General features: G+C 45.3%; 1 protein-coding gene across 12 annotated transcripts in view; it reads right to left on the bottom strand.

Moving 5' to 3' along the window:
• Nucleotides 1-21963, bottom strand: part of dlg1a (discs large MAGUK scaffold protein 1a) — an 85916-nt gene that overhangs the window by 42873 nt on the left and 21080 nt on the right. For 7 of the 12 annotated variants that reach the window (XM_027013543.3, XM_081717798.1, XM_027013546.2 and 4 more), the window contains exon 4: nucleotides 10645-10812. In XM_027013543.3, the coding sequence (XP_026869344.2) occupies nucleotides 10645-10812 (168 nt within the window). Of the gene's footprint in view, nucleotides 1-14; nucleotides 1463-8029; nucleotides 8138-10644; nucleotides 10813-19037; nucleotides 19629-21963 lie in introns of those variants that run through there. The other 5 variants (XM_035524219.2, XM_035524220.2, XM_035524221.2 and 2 more) reach the window with 3 other exon arrangements.

The following is a 21963-nucleotide window of genomic DNA, read 5'->3' as shown; positions in this document are numbered from 1 at the left end:
ATGGTGAAGTTTACCTGGCCAGCTCCTGCTGTGATGCAGTCGCTGAAGGCGCTGCGGCGCGTGAAGAAGGCGAGCAGCTGCTGCCAGCGAGAGGAGGAGGCGGGCAAGTCTTCGCTGGAGCTGCGCTTGGCCCACTGCCTCTGCTTGGGCCCAGGGGCCCCAGGGGCCCCGTGACCCCCAGCAGCATTGGCCCGGCCACCCCGCGGGTACAGCGTGCTGTTGCCAAAGATGTAGTTCATGGCAGCCGCCTGGCGTCCTTCAGGACTGGAGCAGGACTCCAATGGCTGCGGGGCGGAAACGGGGCGGTGCGCAAACGCAGAGTAGGGTGACGGAGAGATGGAGGAGCTGGAGGAGGGGGGGAGGGCCCACCTGGATAAGGTTACAGCATCCTCTCCTGAGTTTCAAAGAGCCACAACACAAAAGCGAGCTGGAGAACGCGAGTCCGAAACCCATCCGCTTGCAAACGGCAAAGCTGGCACGCTGGTCTAGGGAGGGGTCAAGCAAACAGCAGCCTCGTGCTACCCAGAGGGTGGAGTGGGAAGTGAGCAGGGTGGAGGTGACTGTGCTGCCTGCAAGGAGTCCACGCCAGCCCGGGGTCCGTCTCCAGACTACTGGAGACCTGAGTGAGGATCAGGGAGGGGATGGGGAGCTCTCTCTGAATGAGGGGAACTCTAAGAGCTTGGAGAGGCAGGAAATGGGTTCAATTATCAGGCAAGTGTTGCAGGCAAAAGCCCATAGACTCCCCTAGGGATTCTTAATCTAAATGGACTAGGGTTACTGGACTGGCCATGAACAGGTTATCAATCACAGCACATTCTTAATAGCAACATAAAGCCTTGCTGGGCACATTAAATATGAATGATGGCATTCAGGGCGATGCTATATGCAATAAAGAAGAACAGGGATATGTTCTTCTTCCCTCCTAGACATGGCTACTCTGAGCGGAGGACAGTTGTATAGCAGCTCAGCAGAGCCACCCAGTCTTGACAGTGGAAAGCCACAGATTTTTCCCTCTCCTGGCAATTGAAGCTAACAGCAGCGTCCTTGTTTAAAAAGGTGCGAATAATTCACATCTACCAAAACTTCGCGCTAATGAACATACTCACGGATCCAAGTGAGAGACACGGACAAAGAAATGTCAGGACCATGGGCGGGTAAGATCCAGTGAGGAGGCTAAATCCAAGAGGAGGATGAGCGCTCCACGCTCAGCACCTGAGCCCATGCTGCCTGGCCGCTCCTCGCGATCCAGATCCGTTTTCACACTGCGGACTCTCTCTCTCTCCATCTACCGCGCACGCATGATTCAGTGAGGGGGAGACAAAAGGCTGTGTCTTCGCGGGCAGGAAAAGAAAAAAAGGGAAAGCAAATTCAAAAATAACCACATGCCCATGTTAATGCACGCACAACGCCTGCGAACGGGCAGCGGGGTGAGTCTCTGCTCCACAGCCTGCCCGAGAAGCCTGTGCGCCGGCAGAAACTATCCGAGGTGTGCCACAGGTGTCAAATGAGGTAACAGACATTGTCACAGCTTGTGCTTCTATTCCCCCAGGACCAAAACCATGGCAACAGCTTTCACATCAAATAAAGCAGGCAGCTCCATGGAGCATGTGCACTGCCTTCTTCGCTACTGAATTGTGCTCAAGAAACAAAGCAGCACAAATCGCTTTACCAGGTAACCGTTAGCTATCTGAAACAGAGCACATTAATTAACTCATAGACATAGAACAGACTATCCTAGATTTAGTATAATATTGGCATCAGCATACGGTTCTTTTTTAAAAAACAACAACAACAACAACAACAAACCTTTAAGGGTAATCATAAGAACCTATATGTAAAGCATACTTGGCATGCTAATTGTGATATGCTGAAAGCAATGATCACAATATGGAATTTGTACACAGTGAGATTTCTGTGGTAGATAACAGTTAAGTATAATTCTTAAAACAGAATTATACATCATATTAATGCTTAGTTCTATGTAATGAAAATAAAAATCAATTCTAAATCCAGCATGCACTACACAAATGATCGTGACATGAACCTTCGAATACATTGCCCAGTTGTAGGTGGTAGTATGCATCACCATGTTTGCTTTAAGCTCTGCTCTTACTCCCTTCAGCTAAACTAACCAGGAGGTCATGCCTGAACAACCACGCTTGCCCACATTCAGATACAACATCAGCCTACATGAATCTCTCTACATGATATCTTCCCATTTATATCAGACCCAATACATTTAGGCAAGTGTCAATAATTCAGTGACAGTTAAAAAAAAACAAACACAACCAAAACCCCAGTCATCAATGTGAACGATCGTGTGGATCCAGTGGCCTGAGTCACTGGTTTGGTACTCTCGTGTCCTGCTCCCACATGGCCTACATACTGTAAATACACACTGCAATTACTTAACGCAAAATATGAACACATCACTGCATTTTTAACATTGGATGAATGTTATTTTTCGCTCTTGTAAAAATATTTCCATAAATTCCATTTAAAATGAAGCACTTCTTCTTTATACTGCGTTTGGCAGACACTCTTATACAGACCGAGTTACAGTTTCAAATCACTTTACATAGGTAGGTGAAGGTAGTGTTAGGAGTCCTACCTAAGGACTCTTATTGGTATAATAAAAAGCACTATACCAACCACTGTTATTATTATTATTATTAGTAGTAGTAGTAGTAGTAGTAGTAGTAGTATTAGGTACTAGAACTACATGAATATTTTTGCACTAAACAACTGCTCTTGGTCTGGTTCTCAAAGCAGCACTGAAGATGTTGCTTGGTGCAAAGCTTTTAGACTGCATACAAATTCCCCAAGCTGTCATCTTGGGTTATAACTATAAAGCATTAAAACATGTCTCAACTAACCATTTCACGAACAATGTCAGTGTTGTTCACTTTTTGCTCATCAAATAGTTATGTTAGCTAATTGAGGGAGAGCATCTGTGAAGAACATTAATACTGGCTTAGTATTGCTAACAGCATTAAGAAATGTAACAGTAAATATAACAGATTGATTATACAAACCATGATCAAATCTCAATTAGTACTTTGCGGTGAAAACATTTACCATACAAGTGCCTGCTTCTCTTTTGGGAATGTCCCACCCCCCTGTTCAAATGTAGATTTTGATTGGTTCTGCTACCATCTATCTGTCAGTTAAGGAGAGTTGAGGTTTTTTTTCTATTCCAAATAAAAACCAGCTTCAGCTTAATCTAAAAGTGGTTGAATGACACCACATTTGAGTGGTGGGTCAAACACCTGCTCACTACCATGGTTCTGGCGGCCTTGTGTGCCCTTTACTGTGTCCCAAAAATGCCAGAAATGTTGGTACGCAAAAGCACTCCTTTTTGTAACGTATTCCTTTATTTGGACCACGCATACGCACCCGTGGAAATAAGCCCTACCTCTTCCAAACACAAGTCGATTATTTTCTTAGAGCAAACCAAATAAGCACAGAGGTCCTACCCCTGACCACACTAAGCCAACCTATGAGACATGCTACATTCAGTTAAGAACGACACTATACTGGATTATTCCTGAAGACATTCCTGTATAAATAGCACAGCCGACGTGCACTTTAATCTGTCTGCTCACTAACAAACACACAGATGCACATGCACAGACGCACACGCACATGCACAATGGAAAGACTAAATGCCCACTCACAAAGGGCCACGTTGTCCAGTGGCTGCCTCCTCTGTTTGCTGCCTCTTCTGTTCACTGCCTCATGGTGCCTGAGCTTTTCTGCACCTCCTTCTCCTGAAGTGCGGCATCAAGAGCCATCAATCGATAGCGCAATACAAGGACAAAGTGCTTCGGAATGGCCCTACCACAAGCTTAAGCTTTCAGCCCCCCGGTCAAATGAATTCTGCCGGTAAACAAGGGGAGAGATGGGCGTTTATTTCACACTCAGCTTTCCGACCGCTCGTCCTTCCTGATTTGACACTATGTAACAAAGGACTAAAAGCGCTCTGATCCTATAGGCCGTATTTCTCTAGATTCTCTCACAGTACTGCTTGATTGTTGACAGGAGGATGGTGGAACCAAGTAAACTTTACAGTGCATTCCATCAAAAATAGGAAAAAGGTTTACTGAATGCAGGTGACTCAAAACCCTGTTAGAATCATAGTGTCTAATCTGTGCTTAGCATGGCCAGCACTAAAATATTAGCCACAACAGCTTGGGAAAGGGCCTAAGATGCTTTCTACCACACTGAGTATTTTACTTTGACAGTCAGAAGAACTAGGTGAAATGAATGAAGGATATATTAATTGAAGGACATTACTGTCCCACAAGAACAATCAAATAGGGCAGTGGTAACTCAGTGGTTAAAGTACTTGACTTGTAATCGGAAGCCCCACCACTGCCAAGTTGGGCCCCTGAGCAAGGCCCTTAACCCTCAATTGCTCAAGTTGCACTCAATCATAATTGTAAGTCACTTTGGATAAAAGTGTCAGCTAAATGCCGTAAATGTAAATAGGCCTACTGTCAACCTAAGTCAATTTACAAGTTGCACTTAACAATAAAGCAAAAACAGGAGACCCAGACTCCTGTAAAGTTACTGTGAATCTTCATTTCTGAGCATTCAGGCTTTGCCACACTTGAGCACATGTAAATACTGGCCAATGACCAACAACTATCCTCTACCGAAACAACACAGCAACCTCCAAACCATAATCAACAACACAGAGGAACAGACAGACAACAAAACAAAACCCCCCACCCAAACTCTATGAAAAAATCCAGAAGAATTTATAGCTCACTCAGCACTGCAGAGAAGGAGAGTGGGTATGTTCCGTCTCTCATGTCCGTTTAGGTGATTTACATGCAAAGCTCAAAGCTAGTTGACATGGAGCAGGCAGAGCTTGCCAGCATGCATTCCTGAGAGCTGCCTCCCGAATCGGACATCGACTACCCACCAACAGCTGCAGCTTCAGGCTCCTCCCGCTCCTCCAGAACCCCCTGAGCAGGCGCCGACCCATTTTCTTGGTGTACCAGACGGAGGTGAGCATGTCACCCAGCAGAGCTGCTCCACGCGTGTAGCGTCTGTGCAGAGGACGAGAGCCCCGGCCAAGCCTCCCTCCTGAGAGCTTGTCTCCCCTCTGCACTGGCCCAAACTTTCCTCCTCAAGGAGCTGCGAACTGTGGTAGGGTGTGCAGACAGTGTCCGGCAGCCAGGGATGGGATAGGGGGCGGTTGGGGTGAGCGTTTCACATGTGCCCTTGTCTGGATCCAGAGAGACAGCTTACAGGACGACTGGCACTCCTGCACGAGACTGCTGGGGACTCTGGATCACAGCGTCTTCCTACTCCCCCCGGGAGTGACACTGCTCATTTTTCATGGCCGCTCCCTCTCCCCCCCTTCCCCTGTAGTCTTCCACTCCTGCTTTCCTCTGGCAAAATTAGGCAGGGAGGATGGGACACGCTCGCAGGAGCCATGCCGTGACGGATGTTGCGAAGCTCGGCAGACGCAGGGCAGGCTGGGGTAGCTCATTAGTCTGGGGCAGCTCAGATCACAGGGCCAAAAGCTGTCAAAGGCATGCTGCATGACTCAATCACCACCCATAAGACCTACTTATGACGTCGTCACGTCTTGGTGATAATACAGAATACATGATGGTCATACAGACCTCATATTCAACTGGAAGTACATTCTGTCACCTTTGCTTTTATGTTTTTGTGTTTTGAAGTCAGGGAGTAAATGAGTAAATGATGAATTGGTGAAAAAGAAAAACAGAAAACTTGAAGAAACTCCCTAAAGAGCCGCTCTCATAACCACCATGCCACTGGTAAGATATCCAAGCCTGTAATGTACAGTTTAATTTGATTCAGTGGAGGTGTTACTGTTACACATCTATGGTTGGCCCCAGAAAACACGCGGACATTTCTAGCAATTGTTGCAGCAAATGATCTGTAACACTAATGAAGCCACTGCCATAAAGCAGCTCATTTTATGCTAATGGAACCAGTTCACTCTGGTTTGACCACTTGCCCTTTCACTGTCAGCAAGCATGCCCACAGTGCGAGAGAACCTCTGAAGTGCTGAGAGATGCTTAGCACCGGTAACGAGCGTCGCTGTCTGTAGCTACAGACAGGCATGGCTTCTCCAGCTGAACCCGAGATTCCTTGCCAGCAGCCGACTGCCTAACTAAAGGAGGAGCATGTTACCTTAATGACTGGGCAGCCAGCCAGGTCAAGCTTGAGACCAACGGAACTGGCCATTCACCTCTGAGAGAACACGACCAATCTCTGCTGGATCACTTCAGCAGGGCCGAGAGGATTGCATGTACAATAAATGCACACATTTAGAGGAGTGTAATGGTCTAACCACACACTTAGGAAAGAAAACAGCACATCATTCGAACCTGCACATCATTGCAGTGTCGGATGCCAATGCAGGACTACCAAACCTGTGGATCTTAAATTAGAATTCAGGGCAGGGGGCAGCAGAAATGGCTTTTCTTCCAGGTCTCATTACTTAGTATGACAGAACAGAACTAATGCACTCAGGCCCTAAAGCCCTACTCACATTATCTCCAAACATATGCCTGTATCATTCAGGATGCATGCAAGGTCAGAACACATGAGAGAGACTGACTGTCACAACTGAAGCGAAGTCTAGCAGAAATCCTTCTTGTATATTTGCCAATCCTCATGTACTGGCAATTTCTGGTGAAGAATCCTTCAGTGTACAGAATTACAGATGCATCAACCTTGGTGGCATTTGTTTAAAAAAGTGCACTGTAACATGAGATATGGGATGGACAGACAAGCCCTTAAAATCATCTGAACTCATCCTAAACTTCACGGATATGATTAACACTGAAAGGTCTCTGCGGCACATAGAGCCTTTATTTTCTAATGGTGGTGGGAAAGCTGTTCTGTATTCTGAGAGAACACTAGCAGACCTGTGATTAAGAAGCTGGATCATAATTAATATCCTAATAATGTAGAGAGCTTGCCAGAACATTGGGTAAGTGAGTGAATGTAATTTGCCTTGATGATACCAGCATGTTAAATAAAATAAATTCTCACCTCTAAGCACACTGACTGTCCTTCATTTAATGGGGGTGACCAGACGTCTGGCTTTAAAAGTAATAGCCTAAGTCCTAAGCCAGTGAAAAACTGTACTGTTACATAAATACCAGAACCAACCCCCCAAAAATCCACTCTGTGAAAACACATTCAGTGTGAAAAGGAGTTAAGTATGAGACTCAAAGATCAAATGCATGATAAACTGAGACAGTGTGTAAGTAATGTTCAAGAGACTGGCCACTTAATAGAGCTGCACAATATATCGTCTGTTAATCAATACTGTGATGTTGATCACTGCACTACTGATACTGCAGTAGGTGCAAAATGCAAATGAACCATCCAACAAATCACAATCTTATTGCATGCTATAACCGTGTGCACGAATCCCAAGTATTGGTCACAGTACAAATGCCACACCAATGTTCACAAGTGTGAATATATCCAAAGGCATACCACAATCACACTATCAGTATAAATGCAATATAGTACTTTTGTCTGTCATGCAGGTCCAGTTCCATAGGTCTTTAGATTTTTTTTGGCTCTTTTTACCAAATCCAATTAAAACATTTGCATGCAAAAAGGAGGTTATTTTAATAATCCATGTCTATGAAAACACAGACTCAGTTGACTGAGAATTAAACCCCAAAGTGGTACATTATGAACAGAACAAATAAACCAAGGGCATGAGTACAATAGCACAAGACTGTATAACCCAACTATTTTACAAGACAAAAGGAGATCTAGTGCCTTCTAGCCAGCAAGCCCTGCAACATCTTTGCCATCTAGTGGCTGAAAAGAATACTACAACACACACATAGCTTGTTAAAAGTGACACACATTTCTTTCCTTTTGATTTTTGGGAGCAGGTGATGCATCATTCCACAAGCACACCAAGGGGGTGCCACTCACATGGCACACATCAATCAAACGAGGAGACGGGTACAAAGAAGAACACAAAATGTAGAGTGGAGTCCTGCACGGTTACCTGTAGGAGAGAGTCGCCGCGTGAGTACAGCGTGGACAAGGCAGGGGCCAGGAGCTCCTCTCCTCCTACCGAAGACGTACCATCAAAAATGCACTCCAGAGACTCTACCTACGGAGGGACCATGCAGCACAACCAGACTGAGAAACACGCAATAGGCCCAAGAGGGAGGGCACAGCAGGTTACAGGGAAGGGGCACATGGAGCTATGAAAGGGCCAGCTTTCTGAAGGATGTCAGCCAGATCTTAGGTAGCTGCAGAGCAATCTGAACCAAGCTGCTGCAAGCTTACAGGCAACTGGAGCGCAAAGCGATCACCATGAATCCATTAGAGCATGATGAAATTATTAAACGGACAAATTGTTGTAGTGTGCTGAGCGTATTAAGACTGGCATGGAAAACATACAAAGCACAGCCTTCACTCTGTAAGATGAGTGAACCACAAGGCCACAAAACACAATGCATGGAGGAAAATGGATGGCAATCATAGGTCATTTACAGAATACACCTCTATGACAGGAAGCAACTGACAAACTGGGTCCAGAGTGTGCACATGGAAGCTGTGGACAGGCCATTGATCTGGCTGAAATAAATTAGCTGTGTGGGGCCTGAATGGGGTCTGTGTGGAGATGTGTGGGGTCTGAATGTTGACTGTGCCATGCTGTGCCCAAGCCTCTGCAGGTACACAGGCCAGTCACGGGAGAGCTCCACTGGGCAGCCCAGAGCGCCACAAGATGTCAGCTCCATCTGTCTCGGGCACTCCAGCCAAACACACGTGGAGAGTGAACGTAGAAGCCCAGTCAGGGGTGTGCCACTTTTACTAGCAAGCGCTCCAAAATTACATTCCAAATCATGCTTCTCTAAATACATATACAATGTAACTATTTAAAGTTACTTTTGCTCCAGAAAACAATCTAGTGCTGGTTGTGCTGCAGAATTGAATGATTACACCCTGAATGGGCCCATCTCTGGCAACCGGCCTGTAGGCAGAGAGTTCTTTAAATAGAAGCTTGCCGAGGGGATGCGTGGGGGTGTGGGGGTGGAGAGGGTTGTGCTGCATCGTGTATACAGTAGACTACAATTTGTGCGGCCATGTCTTCTCCATTCAGGCCGCAGCTTAATACAGCATGCAGCAGACCAGAGGCAAACCGACCGTCTCTGTGAAACCCATTTAATGCAAGGCATTAAATAACAGCGTAATGATGTAAGCGAAACAGCAGCTGAAAAGCACTTGTTCTCAAAACACAAAGGCTTGTACAAAAGTAAGTGCAACATCTCAAACCGGTGTTTGGATTACGCAACACCCATTGAAACACACAATGTAATAAACATGGCAAATGATTAATGCACCATCGCTTCAAACATGCATTATTTGGTATATGTGAGAAGTTGTTTCATTACTAACCATCAGCCACAAGGTGGGGTGAGACTTCTAGAATCACCTCTAAGGGAAAAAGACTGACCTATCATCTTCACATCAACTTGACAACAACTAACTTATTTAAACACTGAAAACACAACACTACAGCTATTGCCATCATATGAGCAAAGAGAAATTGAAATGACAGTCTCGTATTTTCATGTCTAAGAATTATACAGAGAAGACAAATGGGTAGAGGGGGTCATGACTTGGGCCAGGAGCCAGAGCGCACCACCGGCCTAAAGCTCTGGGGCTGATTCAGGATGAATGCAGGCTCATGTGTGCCAGAGTGAATGAATGTGTGTGTGAGTGAATGAGTGAATTTGTGACTGAATGTACGAGTGAGAGACCAAGTGAGTAGCAGGGCAAAGAAAGCATCAGCGGTGTTCTGTGCAGCTAAGCCTAGGTGTGACAAGCAGCACTCGTCAGGTGCTGCTTTGCAGACATGAAGGAACCTACAGTGCCCAAACCCGGCACAGCCCAGATCAGTACTGGCTAGCCTGGTGCCGCCCCGTCCCGCACTGCTAGTCATCCAGCTGCACTACGCTCCTGCCAGCAGCTCATGAACAGGAGCAGCCAAAATACACCCCTTTATACTTCACACTGCGGAATTCAGGAACCAGGCATTCTTGTAGCATGTGGATGTAAAGGCAAGCAGAATGACAGAGATATATTTCACCACTGAAGACAGATAAAAAGCATCAGTGCACTGGGCTGGAGGTATTGAGTCCAGTCAGTTAGGCAGAAGAGAACAGGACTGCAGCATGTGCTAAAGTACGTCTGCTACAGATCAGCCTTTTCTAGTAGTGCATGGGGCAGTTTTAAAGGGTCTGAGGTATGGCCTCTTTCATATCTGTCAAATCTTTCTAAAGTGAAAATGTGGCACAGGCCAAATCACTGGTGACCTACTACCCGTCACCCTGACCACGAATGCCTAAACAGTCCATATAATAACGAGAATGTATTATAGGAAAAACAGTGGTTAAAATATATACTCTTCACAATACAGACCACAGGTGTGAAAGGCAACTGTAGGTAGATGTCTGGGCATTGCACCATAAAGGAGTCTGTCATACAGCGTTTACATATGTTCACTGAGTATACATGTTTGGGATGAGACACAGAACAGGATGGCATGCCAGCAGGAAACAGGCCCGAGCGAGAGGAGACAGGGTGGGGGTGGGGGGGTGGGGCGAGTACCTTCATGGGGGAGATGTGTGAGTGGGAGACGAAGCCGTGCACATTCTCGATCTGGGAGATGTTCTTCTCCGCCACCTGCACCAGCTCGGGCGGGGGCACATTCGCCGGAAGGCGGGGGGAGGTGATCTCTGGAGGCGACATGGTGTCCTCATCCTGATATCTGTATTTCTGGAAGGGGAAAGGGAGGAAGACAACATTGTCCCCTGGTTTCACTGGAGGAGGAGATGCATGGCAAAGCAGCAACTGTGGGCAGCATCTGCATGCTCCCAAGATAAAGGCTGGCACATGGAGAGAGCAGCTTGAGACTGCTGCCCTCTGACATACACCCTGTTAGCCAAGTTTGAAGACAGCATCATGTGTGCATTTCTATATTTGTATTTGTGTAATGCCAGGTGCCGCTCAAAAGCTTACTCTTTGCCTCACAGTGGGTTAGCTGTTTAATCAGTCTGTCAGCAGCATGTCGATGGCTGGTTCTGGGTAAACCCTGTCAGATAAACTAAGAAGCAAGCAAACTACTTCAACTAAAAAAATGCATGAGTAGGAGTTGTAATGTGACTGAAAGGTGGCCTAATGTAATGCCTGCTAAGGTTCCTCAAGGGTTTGCTTTACAACAATGTCTGTTGTTAAAAGTGCTGTATAAATATATTTTAAATCAAGTGAATTGAATATTCTACTCAAAGGAGACAAGAACACAGAAGAATGCAACTACTAAGATTACTAGGTCTACCAAGTCTTCCAAATGGAACCGCGCTCAAAGAGGTTCTGTGTCTACAGTCCCTAGAAATATATTTCTGCTTTTCATGGCATCAACCCAAGACAAAACTCTGTGACCTCTGCCAGTGGAAATATTTAAGAAAAAAAGGGACCAGCAGTCTATTAAACACCTGAAAATTACAAAGAACAACATTAATCTCGATCTCACAGGAATGCAAAGAGCAAGATCAAAGCCTCAACAGAGTGAGCTTTGCAACACACACACTGATGAATGTCAAGAGATCAAACAGAACGCTTTCCTCCGTGCTGTGCCTGCAGCCTGACCTGATCTACTCTGTTTGCAGGATGCCCAGGTGTATACACAGCACGCCACTAAACGCTCTATACTATACAACCAGCACTCGAACGATCCTGGCGGCAGATGAGCTCATAAGGATGCTGGCAACAAAAGACCCAGGAAGCACCCAAAATAACCTAATATTTTTGTTCCAGTTTGTGGTCCTCTTGATATGAATTACCAGACATCCAAAACAATCAATCATTCACCAACTACAGAATGGCCATATGCATCTGCTCGGAGATGCAGGCCACATGTTTCAACCCTCTAAAACACAAACTCTGAAACTATTTCTAAGCTTTCTCCCAAGACCTACTTTGTCAGTGCTTTCTTGGCATTCTGGTGGCATTAATCAGAGCCAGGGCATGCCAGGAAAGCTTGGTCCTCCCAAACCCTCCCAAAGGGGGCCGTTCAAAGGCAGATACCGCAGAGAAACTCCCTGACGGATGACTGTGCTGTACTGCTAAGATGGGAAATGCTGCAGTAATGAACCCAGCCCTGCGCATCCTCTCTCTGCTACACATCGTCATGATGACCCTGATCTGCCATCCATGCATCTGAAATATTATGACCATAGAGCCTCAGGAGTCTAGGAAGGGTCCCAGATTATTCAGCGTCTCCATTCATCCATACACACCCATCTCTTCCCAGCTCTACGCCAACAGGTCAACCCCAAAACATCTAAAATGTGCTGCTAAGGTATTCCCATCATAGGTGCGAGCCCACAGAATGGCATGCAGGTCCTCCAGAATGGAGGAACCGAAGCAAAGTGGGGCACATCTATAAAGTTAGAGGTGCTACATCTATATCGAAATAGGGTTGTCCACACACACGGGGCTGACAGTGGCTTGGAATCACTTCAGACCCACATGCTGGGCAGCTTAATTTCAACGCCACGCTGCAGCGTCTCATGCCACCGCTCCAAGCTCCGCGGGTCTGCTACGGAGGCTGCCTGCCATGCTCTCAGGCTCCGCTGCCAGTGCGCCCCAGGGCCCTGAAGCACGTGTCCAACTCAAGGCCCATCACCAACCCACAGGGGCTTTTTAACTCAGCCCTTGCTTCAAGCTGCTGTGCTGATTGAAAGTGGCATATTTTTAAACTGCAGCTGTCAATATAGGTTCCTCTGCTGATCCCCCCCCCATTGGCTGCTGTGTGAGAGTTTTACATTTTTGCTTCCATCTCACAGGTATCCCATTCTAATGGCTATGATATTTAACAGCTCCATATTTAGCCACTGCAGTTGTGCAGTGCACTGAGGATGTGAGGCACTTTCACAGTGTCTCTGAATGATGAGTTAAGTCTGGACAGAAAAGATGTGGTATTTGCTTCAAAGATCGACTTGTTAGACCAGCTGCAAAAACCCTCAGTTTTCTCTGCAGTGCTGCAGAGTATGACTCAAAGTTCCAGTACAGGGAGAATAGGTACATTTTCCACCCCAGGGGCTGTTCTGATGAAGGACATTGCCTGCTCCTGTGGTATTGTGGACAAATATGGTATTGTGAGTTAGCTGGTGGTGATGCTATTACACTGATGAGTACACATGTGTGCTCTGCCCTGAGTCCCAGCCACTCTCCCTGCGAGGCCAGCTTGTCTAGATAATGAGCTGCAGAGCTGGGTCAGTTCTCCCACTCTGAGCCTCATGATCCAACTCAAGTATAACAAGTCAATGTCACTTTTTACACCTGATTCATAGAACACAGTTTCTCTCCCAATAGCAATGTCCAAACATTTTGACCCTAAACTGGTTTGAACACTTTCACATTAATTCATAAGGTGTAGGGTGGCAGATAGCATACCTGTGCAGCAAACAACTCCACCCTGCTTTCTCTCTAAGGTCTGCTGTGTTTATAGCCTTGCTTAGCTCTGTTCTATAAAACTCTCACTTCTTGTCTGCTTATCTGGCAGAAAACACCAAGGCTGAGAACATACTATAGTCTATCAGATATGAAAAAAGCTCCAAGAGTGCTCTCTGAACTGGTACTGGTTTACCAGACTACAGCCTCTATCCAGAAAACACAACTAACTCAAGGAACGGTATGGTCTGCATAATAAACACAATCAGTGTCATTAGAAAAGAAGCATGACTGAGTGAGACAAGATCACCATAAATTAACCACGTATAGGGGCGCAAGTAATGACAGACAATAAGTCATCTAATGAGTCAAAACAATGGGTAAATAAACCTCGAGATACTATATTATATAATTTCTGCTATTAGGTATATATTACAATTATATATGCATATGTAAATTAAATATATATGTGTGCGCGCGCACACACACGAGCGACAGATAAACATACACAAATGCGCATATTTGCATGGAAAATGATGACCTCGGTATGCACTTCTTTCTTCACACGCGGTGTGAACATTCTGAATCATAACCAATATTAAGTGACATGCAGCTGTATGTCTGCCTCTGACGGCGACCTTTTCTGGTAAACAGAATACACAGTGAGATCACAGAGGTGACGAATCCTGAGACTGACATCTCAATAGTCTGAGTGCCATCAGTGTGCAGATTTAAAATAGTCTCTCGTCTCTCGTCTATCTCCTCCCTCCTGCCCCTGAAGAAAACCTCAAATTAAAACTCCCAAAGCACATGTTAAAGCCGCTCTGGGGGCAGGGAAAGGGCAATTTCACCTTTATGCATTTTAGCCAAAGGACAAAAGACAGCTGCTCACAATGCATCTCCAGCAAAATATGAGAGGTCATGTGTATAGTGCTCCACACTGGTTAATGGTACTTTCAGTTATCAAAATTGTAATTCTATACAGCCTCTATACAGACAGAACATTGCATGTGCTGATCCTGTTACAAAAGCTTCGTCATTCACCTATGAGCTGACAACACCCCCGTGTACACCCCCTTCCCCCTGCATGGGAATCCCCACATCTGACAGAAACAGTGGAGGCTGCAAAGATTGAGGTGGATCAGACATCTCCAACAGATCAGATTTGTTTGTTTTGTGCCGGGAACATCCTTGTCAATCTTAGAAACTCCAGATTAGTGTTCTGTGGGTGTTTCGATGAATCAGAGCACTCATACGATCCAACAATTATGCTGAGTTTTGTCAAAATAACGCAGAGCTATCTAATGATGACACATCAAAGGTTCATTAAAGTGTTCATCAATTGTATAATATACTGCTAGGCAAATTACAATTGCAACATGTAGCACTACAATAACAATGCATTTTGTCCATACTGTGCAGCTGTACTAACTAATGATGTTCACTAAAAGTGCAAATCTGCCCAAGACACTTTCACCTAACAGACAGAATTTCACTTGCTGTGGCTTTTCTTTTTTTTCCTCTTCTTAAGCCTGAGGGTCCCTGAAGAAAAACAAACTCTCCTGACGAACTCTCGCATTCATATATTTTTCACCTTGTTAGATCAGCAACCCTTTCAACCCATACTTGTAAAACTTGAATTGCTAGTTTTAGTTTTCACCCTTTAAAGGTGTTCATCCATTTAATATTTTTTCCATTTAATATTTAATATTTTGAGTTTAACAAGTTAATTACTAATCTAAGGCATGAGAAAACACTTGGTCAGTTTCTTTGCAATATTTAGAATAATTACCTATATAAAGCAGTACTTATTAAATCTAAAAATAAATCCACTTATACCACATATAGTGTTATATCAAGTCTCACTGATGACCTTAGAGACAACAGCTGAATATTTACTACCTTGCACCCATTTCTGTATTCCTGGAAGTGAATGCCAATGCAGATTCATACATAGTTAAGTAATTCCATTTCTACTCATTTCTCACCCTTTGTGCATCACTCTACACAAATGCAACCTTATTAAAAACTGGCAGCAGCTTTCTACCCTGAATAATAAGAGTAACCCTCCCAAAGCACTTGCACTTGAACTCTGAACTTAACAGCAATAGAATCTCAACAAGTGTTACCCATCACCAGTTATGAAACCATTGTAGAATTTAAGAGTGAAATGTGAATGAGTGTGACTGGATGCATCCCTTGTGTAGAAAGGAAGACGACGACAGCAAAGCCCACACCTTCACACTGAACATGAGATGAAATTAGATGCATTCTGCAGTTCCTGTCCGTCTGGGAAAATAAATTGTGGAATTACATTTTTATACTGTCATTCTAAGACATGACCATGCCCTCTCCTTAGATCATTTGTGGGAAGAAACAGGTTGCTTTGTGTGTGAAACAGACACACACCCACTGCTGAAAGGTTTAAGTTCACTGGAGTGGTTTGGCTGCACCAAATATAACCTCAAACTGAGCTCATCTATACGTACAGTTGTGTGTGGCAGTTTATGTTATTAAGTCAGAAGGTTGGCCACATGCTGCTGCTACTGATGATGGCCACATGTAAGGTTGGCTTTTGGGGGTGGGGCAAAACTCTATGCTGGGATTGGCAGGACCCCTCTGCACATCTACTGCACCACTCTCTGGGGACAACAAGCAGCAGATCCCCAGTGTAGCAAGGGGAGCCCAGAAAAAGGCAGGTATGGATAAAACACTTATTGGGATAACTTGTTTGGGCTAAATTATTGTGCCAACTCTGGTGGTGAGGTCTATAATAAAGAATGCCCCAACAAAGAAGCTCCTGCATATAAGCAATTTTCGTTTTCCACTTCTTTCCTTAAATGCATCATGCTCCCAAATTCATGGGCCAACATAATCGCACCATTTGAAATCCTACCATTCATATCCACTAAAGATCCAATTGACTAATGAACAAAAAGTGATGGAACATGTACTTTGGTGGTGAAACATACTTTTTTTTCCACAGTACAGTTTCTTCAGGGTGAACATGAGAAGTTAAAATTATGGTCCACAAGTAATCCAAAATTAAAACAAGGCTGCAAAGTACTAGTCTGGTTCCCTACCCACAGCTAGATACTGGCAGTGATCAGTATGGAATGATCAGTGTCATATATTAGGAATTTAGATGTCTAGTGAATTGTACCTACACTGGATGGTCTGAACAAAAGCAGCCGAATAACAAAGCATATTTCAGATAAACCGAAGACCTTTGAAGTAATTAGTGTTTAAAGACCAACAATAAGAAGTACATAAAATGTCTAAAATGGCAGGAGTTAAGGTTGCTGTTTTCAGCCCAGACCTTATTAAAAAGTATTATTTTCCATAATTTGTCATCACAATCTTGCTGACCGCTTTTAGTAGTCCAAAAATCACAACTCATTTGCAGCCTCTCACTGGGTTTCAATGCAGTCCAATTGAGCAGGTCAAATCTCTTTGTATTCCAAGTTTACAAGTTCTGCTAAAATATGAACACCATGTTTTCTGTCATGCTTCCAGGTCATTTACTTGGCTAGATTCTTGCAAGAAGCAGGAACTAGTGATAAATAGGGATATTACAGCTACTCAAAGCATGTTCTGCATAGACATAAACCCATCAAAGACCCATGTGATGATACTGTGGTGTGAGACATTGCAAAAATAGTGTCCCGCAGAAAGAGAGAAAAGGGAACAGGTCCGGCTGGGCGACAAAAGAAGGTAACGTGCCCAGGTTGAAAAGCTGCTCAGCTAGCAGTAATCACTGAAGAAAACACCTCATGGGCGCCCGTGGACTTGGCTCAGGTGGACTCAAATGTCAGGAGAAAGATTAACTTCTACAGACAGGCAAGACACATCCTTGTCTTCCCACATGCCATTATTTAGAGACCCTTCAGTTCCCCTCCATCACTTACACAGTTGCACACTGCGTCATACTCTGCTCAGAGACCGGGAAGGTTACCAACTTTGGCTATGAACTTTTCCTGCAAGTCTTTTTTCCCCCTTCTTCCAAGGAGCCCCCATCAACTGCTACTGCAGCTCTATAAAGCTGTTTCATTAACATAAACACAGCTACAACAAATGCTGCAGATAAAATTTAAAAAAAAAAAAAAAACTGGACAAACTGGCACATTTTATTACATTTAAAGTGCAGGTTTTAAATATGATGCTGACTGCAATGGTATTCACTGTGAAATATTACTGCACAAAGGAACATGGTGGAATGTTGATTTAATCTGTTAGTCAATGTGCTTACATCACAGCACAAACCAATTAACTCCAGGAGCAGTTTTTATAAATACATTAAAATGATGCTAGCAAACACTTAGGACTGCAATTTTCTTTCACAGGCTATAATTTATGAAGATGGACCGATTCTGTTCTGGATGTTCAGAGAGGATTCATTCAAGCCTGACTCAGTCATCACAGCGTTTAAATTTTGACTTTGGAGTTTTAATAATTCAGTAGCATAACAGTTTATGAAAAATGAAGACGACAGTGAACCAACAGTTTCATAACATTCTTGTATTATATGGCCTGGATCCCAAAAACTGTGGAGCATGGGGTCATCGCTGCAAAAGCACAGCGCATCTCAGTGTCTGGCTACGCAGACGGCCGCATCGGGTCTGCACAGCTTTGGCACCAGAAATTCACAAACACTGAGGCAGAATATCAGTCCCCAGTGCCTGTGTTTCACGACGGCAGTGCATGTATACTGACGCATGCCCAGCTGCCCAAAGGCTGGCAGGACAGAGACTGAGGAACCGGACAGAGAGGAGCAAAAATGTGAGAATGTTCTGCACATGCTTATCATGCACACTAGTAGCAACTGGGACGCGGGCTTGGATACCCAGAGGAGGAGCAGTTATGTAACTACAGGAACATGCCATCTCTTTTTCTCCCTCTTCAATAAGCCTGGAAGACTCCAGCAGAGGGGCCCTGCACCTTAAGGAAGACATGTTGTACTCGCACCCTTATGCCATCCTAAAACACAGACCCGTGTGCCAGTGACAACAGCAAAGCAGGAGGGAGAGGAACAATCGGCCAGGTTCTTATCGACAGGCTTGCCCATTGTCCCAGTAGAGTGGCTAAAGAAATGGCAAAAAATGAACTCAGGAGTGTTGGCTGGGTTTACTAAAAGCACCCAGCAATGCAGAGCCCCTCCGGAAGAACTTCTGGAGTGTTCCGTGTATCACAGTCTCCCACATCTATCAGCATCAGAAATCATTCAGCACTTCACATTTTGCCAGAAGGATTGTAGAAACTTGCAGGGAAGCTGATGAGCAGTAGAGCTTGTGCTCGTAATTGCACAAAACATTAAACATTACCGATATTCGCATCTGATTTGAATCACATGCATCTCTCACCCATTGAAAGGATTATTCTTTCCATCAATATTATGATCCTCACCAAGACACAATAGTTGTCTGACTTCAAGGAGGAAAGAAATGAAATGAGCCTGATTCAGGAGAAAACTATTACCACTGCTGACAGAGTAGAACTTGACACAAATAGTTTGAAAGGGGGGAAAAAAAGGACTCTGCTCTTTTTCCTACCTTGCATCCAAACATGAGCGAGATGGCGCTGTCGGTGCATGCTACTTTACAGTGGCACAACATTGGGGAAATGCAATCCAAGTTTTTGATGCTGGGAGACATGCCCTCTATGCCCGAACAATTCAATCCATCAGTGATGGAGGTCCCGTCCAAGTTCGTCCTCAAGCGCTGCCTGCCGCTCGATCTTGACACGCACCCTCATCGCTCAGCTGCTCCGCACTCGGTGCCGGCCACGGTGCTGGGGGGAGGAGCAGGGCCACCGGCACACAGTGTCCGTCCAGCGGAGTCTGGGGAGCCCTGCGCCTTGCTGACGCGTTCCCTGGCGTGCAGCTGGCCTCAGGTCAGTGTGCTCCCAGAGAGACGCGCTCAGCGGGCAGCTCCAGAGCAGCCATGCTGCCCGCGAGGAGTCCCGCACTGGGTAGGCTGACGACAGACCGGATTAGGCGGTGGGTGGGTGGGGTTAGAGGGCAGCAGTCGACAGCGAGGGTCTCGTGTCAGAGCGTGTGTGAACTGGCGGTGCACAGGCGCGATCCGTCAGCTCAGAGCGACTGCCCTTTCACCTGCCTTAGAGCTGCTTTGGCCATGGCTTATTGTCACCAGAGAGAGAGAGAGAGAGAGAGAGAGAGAGAGAGAGAGAGAGAGAGAGAGAGAGAGAGAGAGAGAGAGAGAGAGAGAGAGCGCGAGCACGAAGCAAGATGAAGAGGCAGAATGAGGGTGATGGAAAGAGGAGAGAGAAAGAGATAGAGATAGAGAGAGAGAGAGGAGAGGTGAGCATAGGAGGGGAGGGGCAAGCCACTGCAAGTGGGGGGGCTTATTACACAGCCCAATGGAGAGACGAGTAATGTTTCCACGAGCGGGAACACTGTATGGAAACACACAGGACAAACACAGAGTATTCTGAGGTGAGGTACAGGGAGCGCACAGGAGCTCCATCAGCAAATCACACAGATGTGCATGGAAGGAAGATGCTGAAAATGATTGGTGTTTTGAAGGCTGTGACATGACCTCAGACACTCTCTAATAACCTGCCCCGCTGAGAGAGCAGTATCAGATGAAGCAGCGGCAGCACGCACAACCTCTGTGAACCAAGCGCAAACGGTGACGGCATCGTTTCATAATTTATACGAACAGCAGTTGGATACACAAATCTGCAGAGTCAGGAGACTCACTGACCGTAAGCTTCGTAACAGATTGGGGACAGAAGTGGACAGGGTGAGACTGAGCAGGCTGGTATCCAGCATATGGTTTTAGGCAGTGTCAGCAGTTTAAGAAGGTCTGACCTTCGCTGTGAACCACTCATCCACAACATCTGCTGAGATTTCAGGGAGACGAGAAGAACAAGTTATCAAGTGTCAGGCCTGACAAAGAAGCATCTTTTAATGAGCTATGAAGGGTAGAGGAGTAAAAATCTTTGTAATCAGAAACTAACACGTTAAGTGGAATGAATGCAGCACTTTTACTGATGAAGATGATCTTTAGATTATGATCACGTGTAACCCCATCGCAGCAAACAGAAAGCAAGCATCCATATACAACCTACCACACAAACCTAGTGTGTAGTCACTGTGTTGTTTGTGTACCGAAAGTAGCTGCTGAAAGTGTCCAAGACAATTTTCCTACGGGCCTATACAGTTTCTCTGATCTCATTTGCTGTTTCAAATCCAGCCCCAACCTGGGATTTCCCCAACCTGCAACACCAAATCAATGGAGTTATTCCATCATCAGAGAACAGGGAGGCATGCAGCTCCAGCTTCCAGAGCACCCAGCCACAGACCCAGCACGAAACGCACGAAGGGGGCAGGGTCCTGTCCAGCGAGCCTAACACACAATCAAGGCTTTAATGGATATCATAAGAGCAAACAGAATGTTTGCTTCAATTTACAAGCATAGGCATGGAAGAGCACATCTGTGTAAGAAATGTCACGGGCATTTAGAACCGAAACTTAACTAATCCTTCCAATAGTGAACATCCCGGCAGTGCCAAAGCTACCATACTACACACAAAGAACTAATGACCTTAGTCAGAGAGCTGTTAAACAATTCATCAAATGCTGGAAAACTCCTCTGTTTCTTTAATAATACCTACAAATCTTTGGGCAAATTTCCCCTGAAGTATTTCCTTCTTTGGCACTGAACAGGAAAACAGGGCTAGTTTCTTGAGCTCACTTGTAACACCCGCTCTCTTCAGTCAGTCAGCACTCACCATGCCTGAGATGCTCTAGGCAATATCAGTGTGCTCTGATCAGTTGAAGCAGATGGTTGTGATCAACTGAATAGGTCTGGCAGATGCATTTTCATTGGCTTAGCAAGTTCCAAAGGTCACAATCAAGACAGTTGTGTGTGCATTTAGAAATAGGAAGACATTTGCCAGGCTTGAGCAGCACAGGACACCTTCCAAACTGACATACAAAAAAGGAAGAGTCAGAATGTCAAAGGATACAAAGAGATATGAATGATCTTATGGCAAAATCACTTAAGTATGACTTAATTAACTTTATGAATGTGCATTCCAAGCATTGGAGCATAGTTCAAAATCCAGAATTATAACCGATAATTCTCATAACTCTATGCCACATAAAATCTAGAACATGCGGTGGCTGCAGGAGAGCCTCTTCCAACCCATATCCAAGCTGTTTCAATTCCATACAAAGTTTGAAGAGAGGGCAGGCCACTTTGCGAAACAGCAAACCGTAATCCACGGCTACTTTAAAGGCAAAGCTGCCATGCTGGGAGGCTGTGCACTCAGCGCTTTGCTCCAGAGCAGCAGACAACTCTCCCACCCGATAAGCGTGCGCATGCAGATGTTAATCACTCATCTCCGAGCAGCTGAGGGACTCGGTGCCGAGTCTATCTAGATGGAAAAGTGCTGAACGTTGACGATCGCATCGGTTCGGCTATGTGTGGCAAGCAGGAGGAAAAGCACAGG

The sequence above is a fragment of the Electrophorus electricus genome, chromosome 7, assembly GCF_041902795.1.
Source record: "Electrophorus electricus isolate QZ-2024a chromosome 7, ASM4190279v1, whole genome shotgun sequence".
Classification (NCBI taxonomy): Eukaryota; Metazoa; Chordata; class Actinopteri; order Gymnotiformes; family Gymnotidae; genus Electrophorus; species Electrophorus electricus.
The sequence above is the reverse complement of the archived record's forward strand: the minus strand, read 5'-3'. Positions and strand labels throughout refer to the sequence as shown.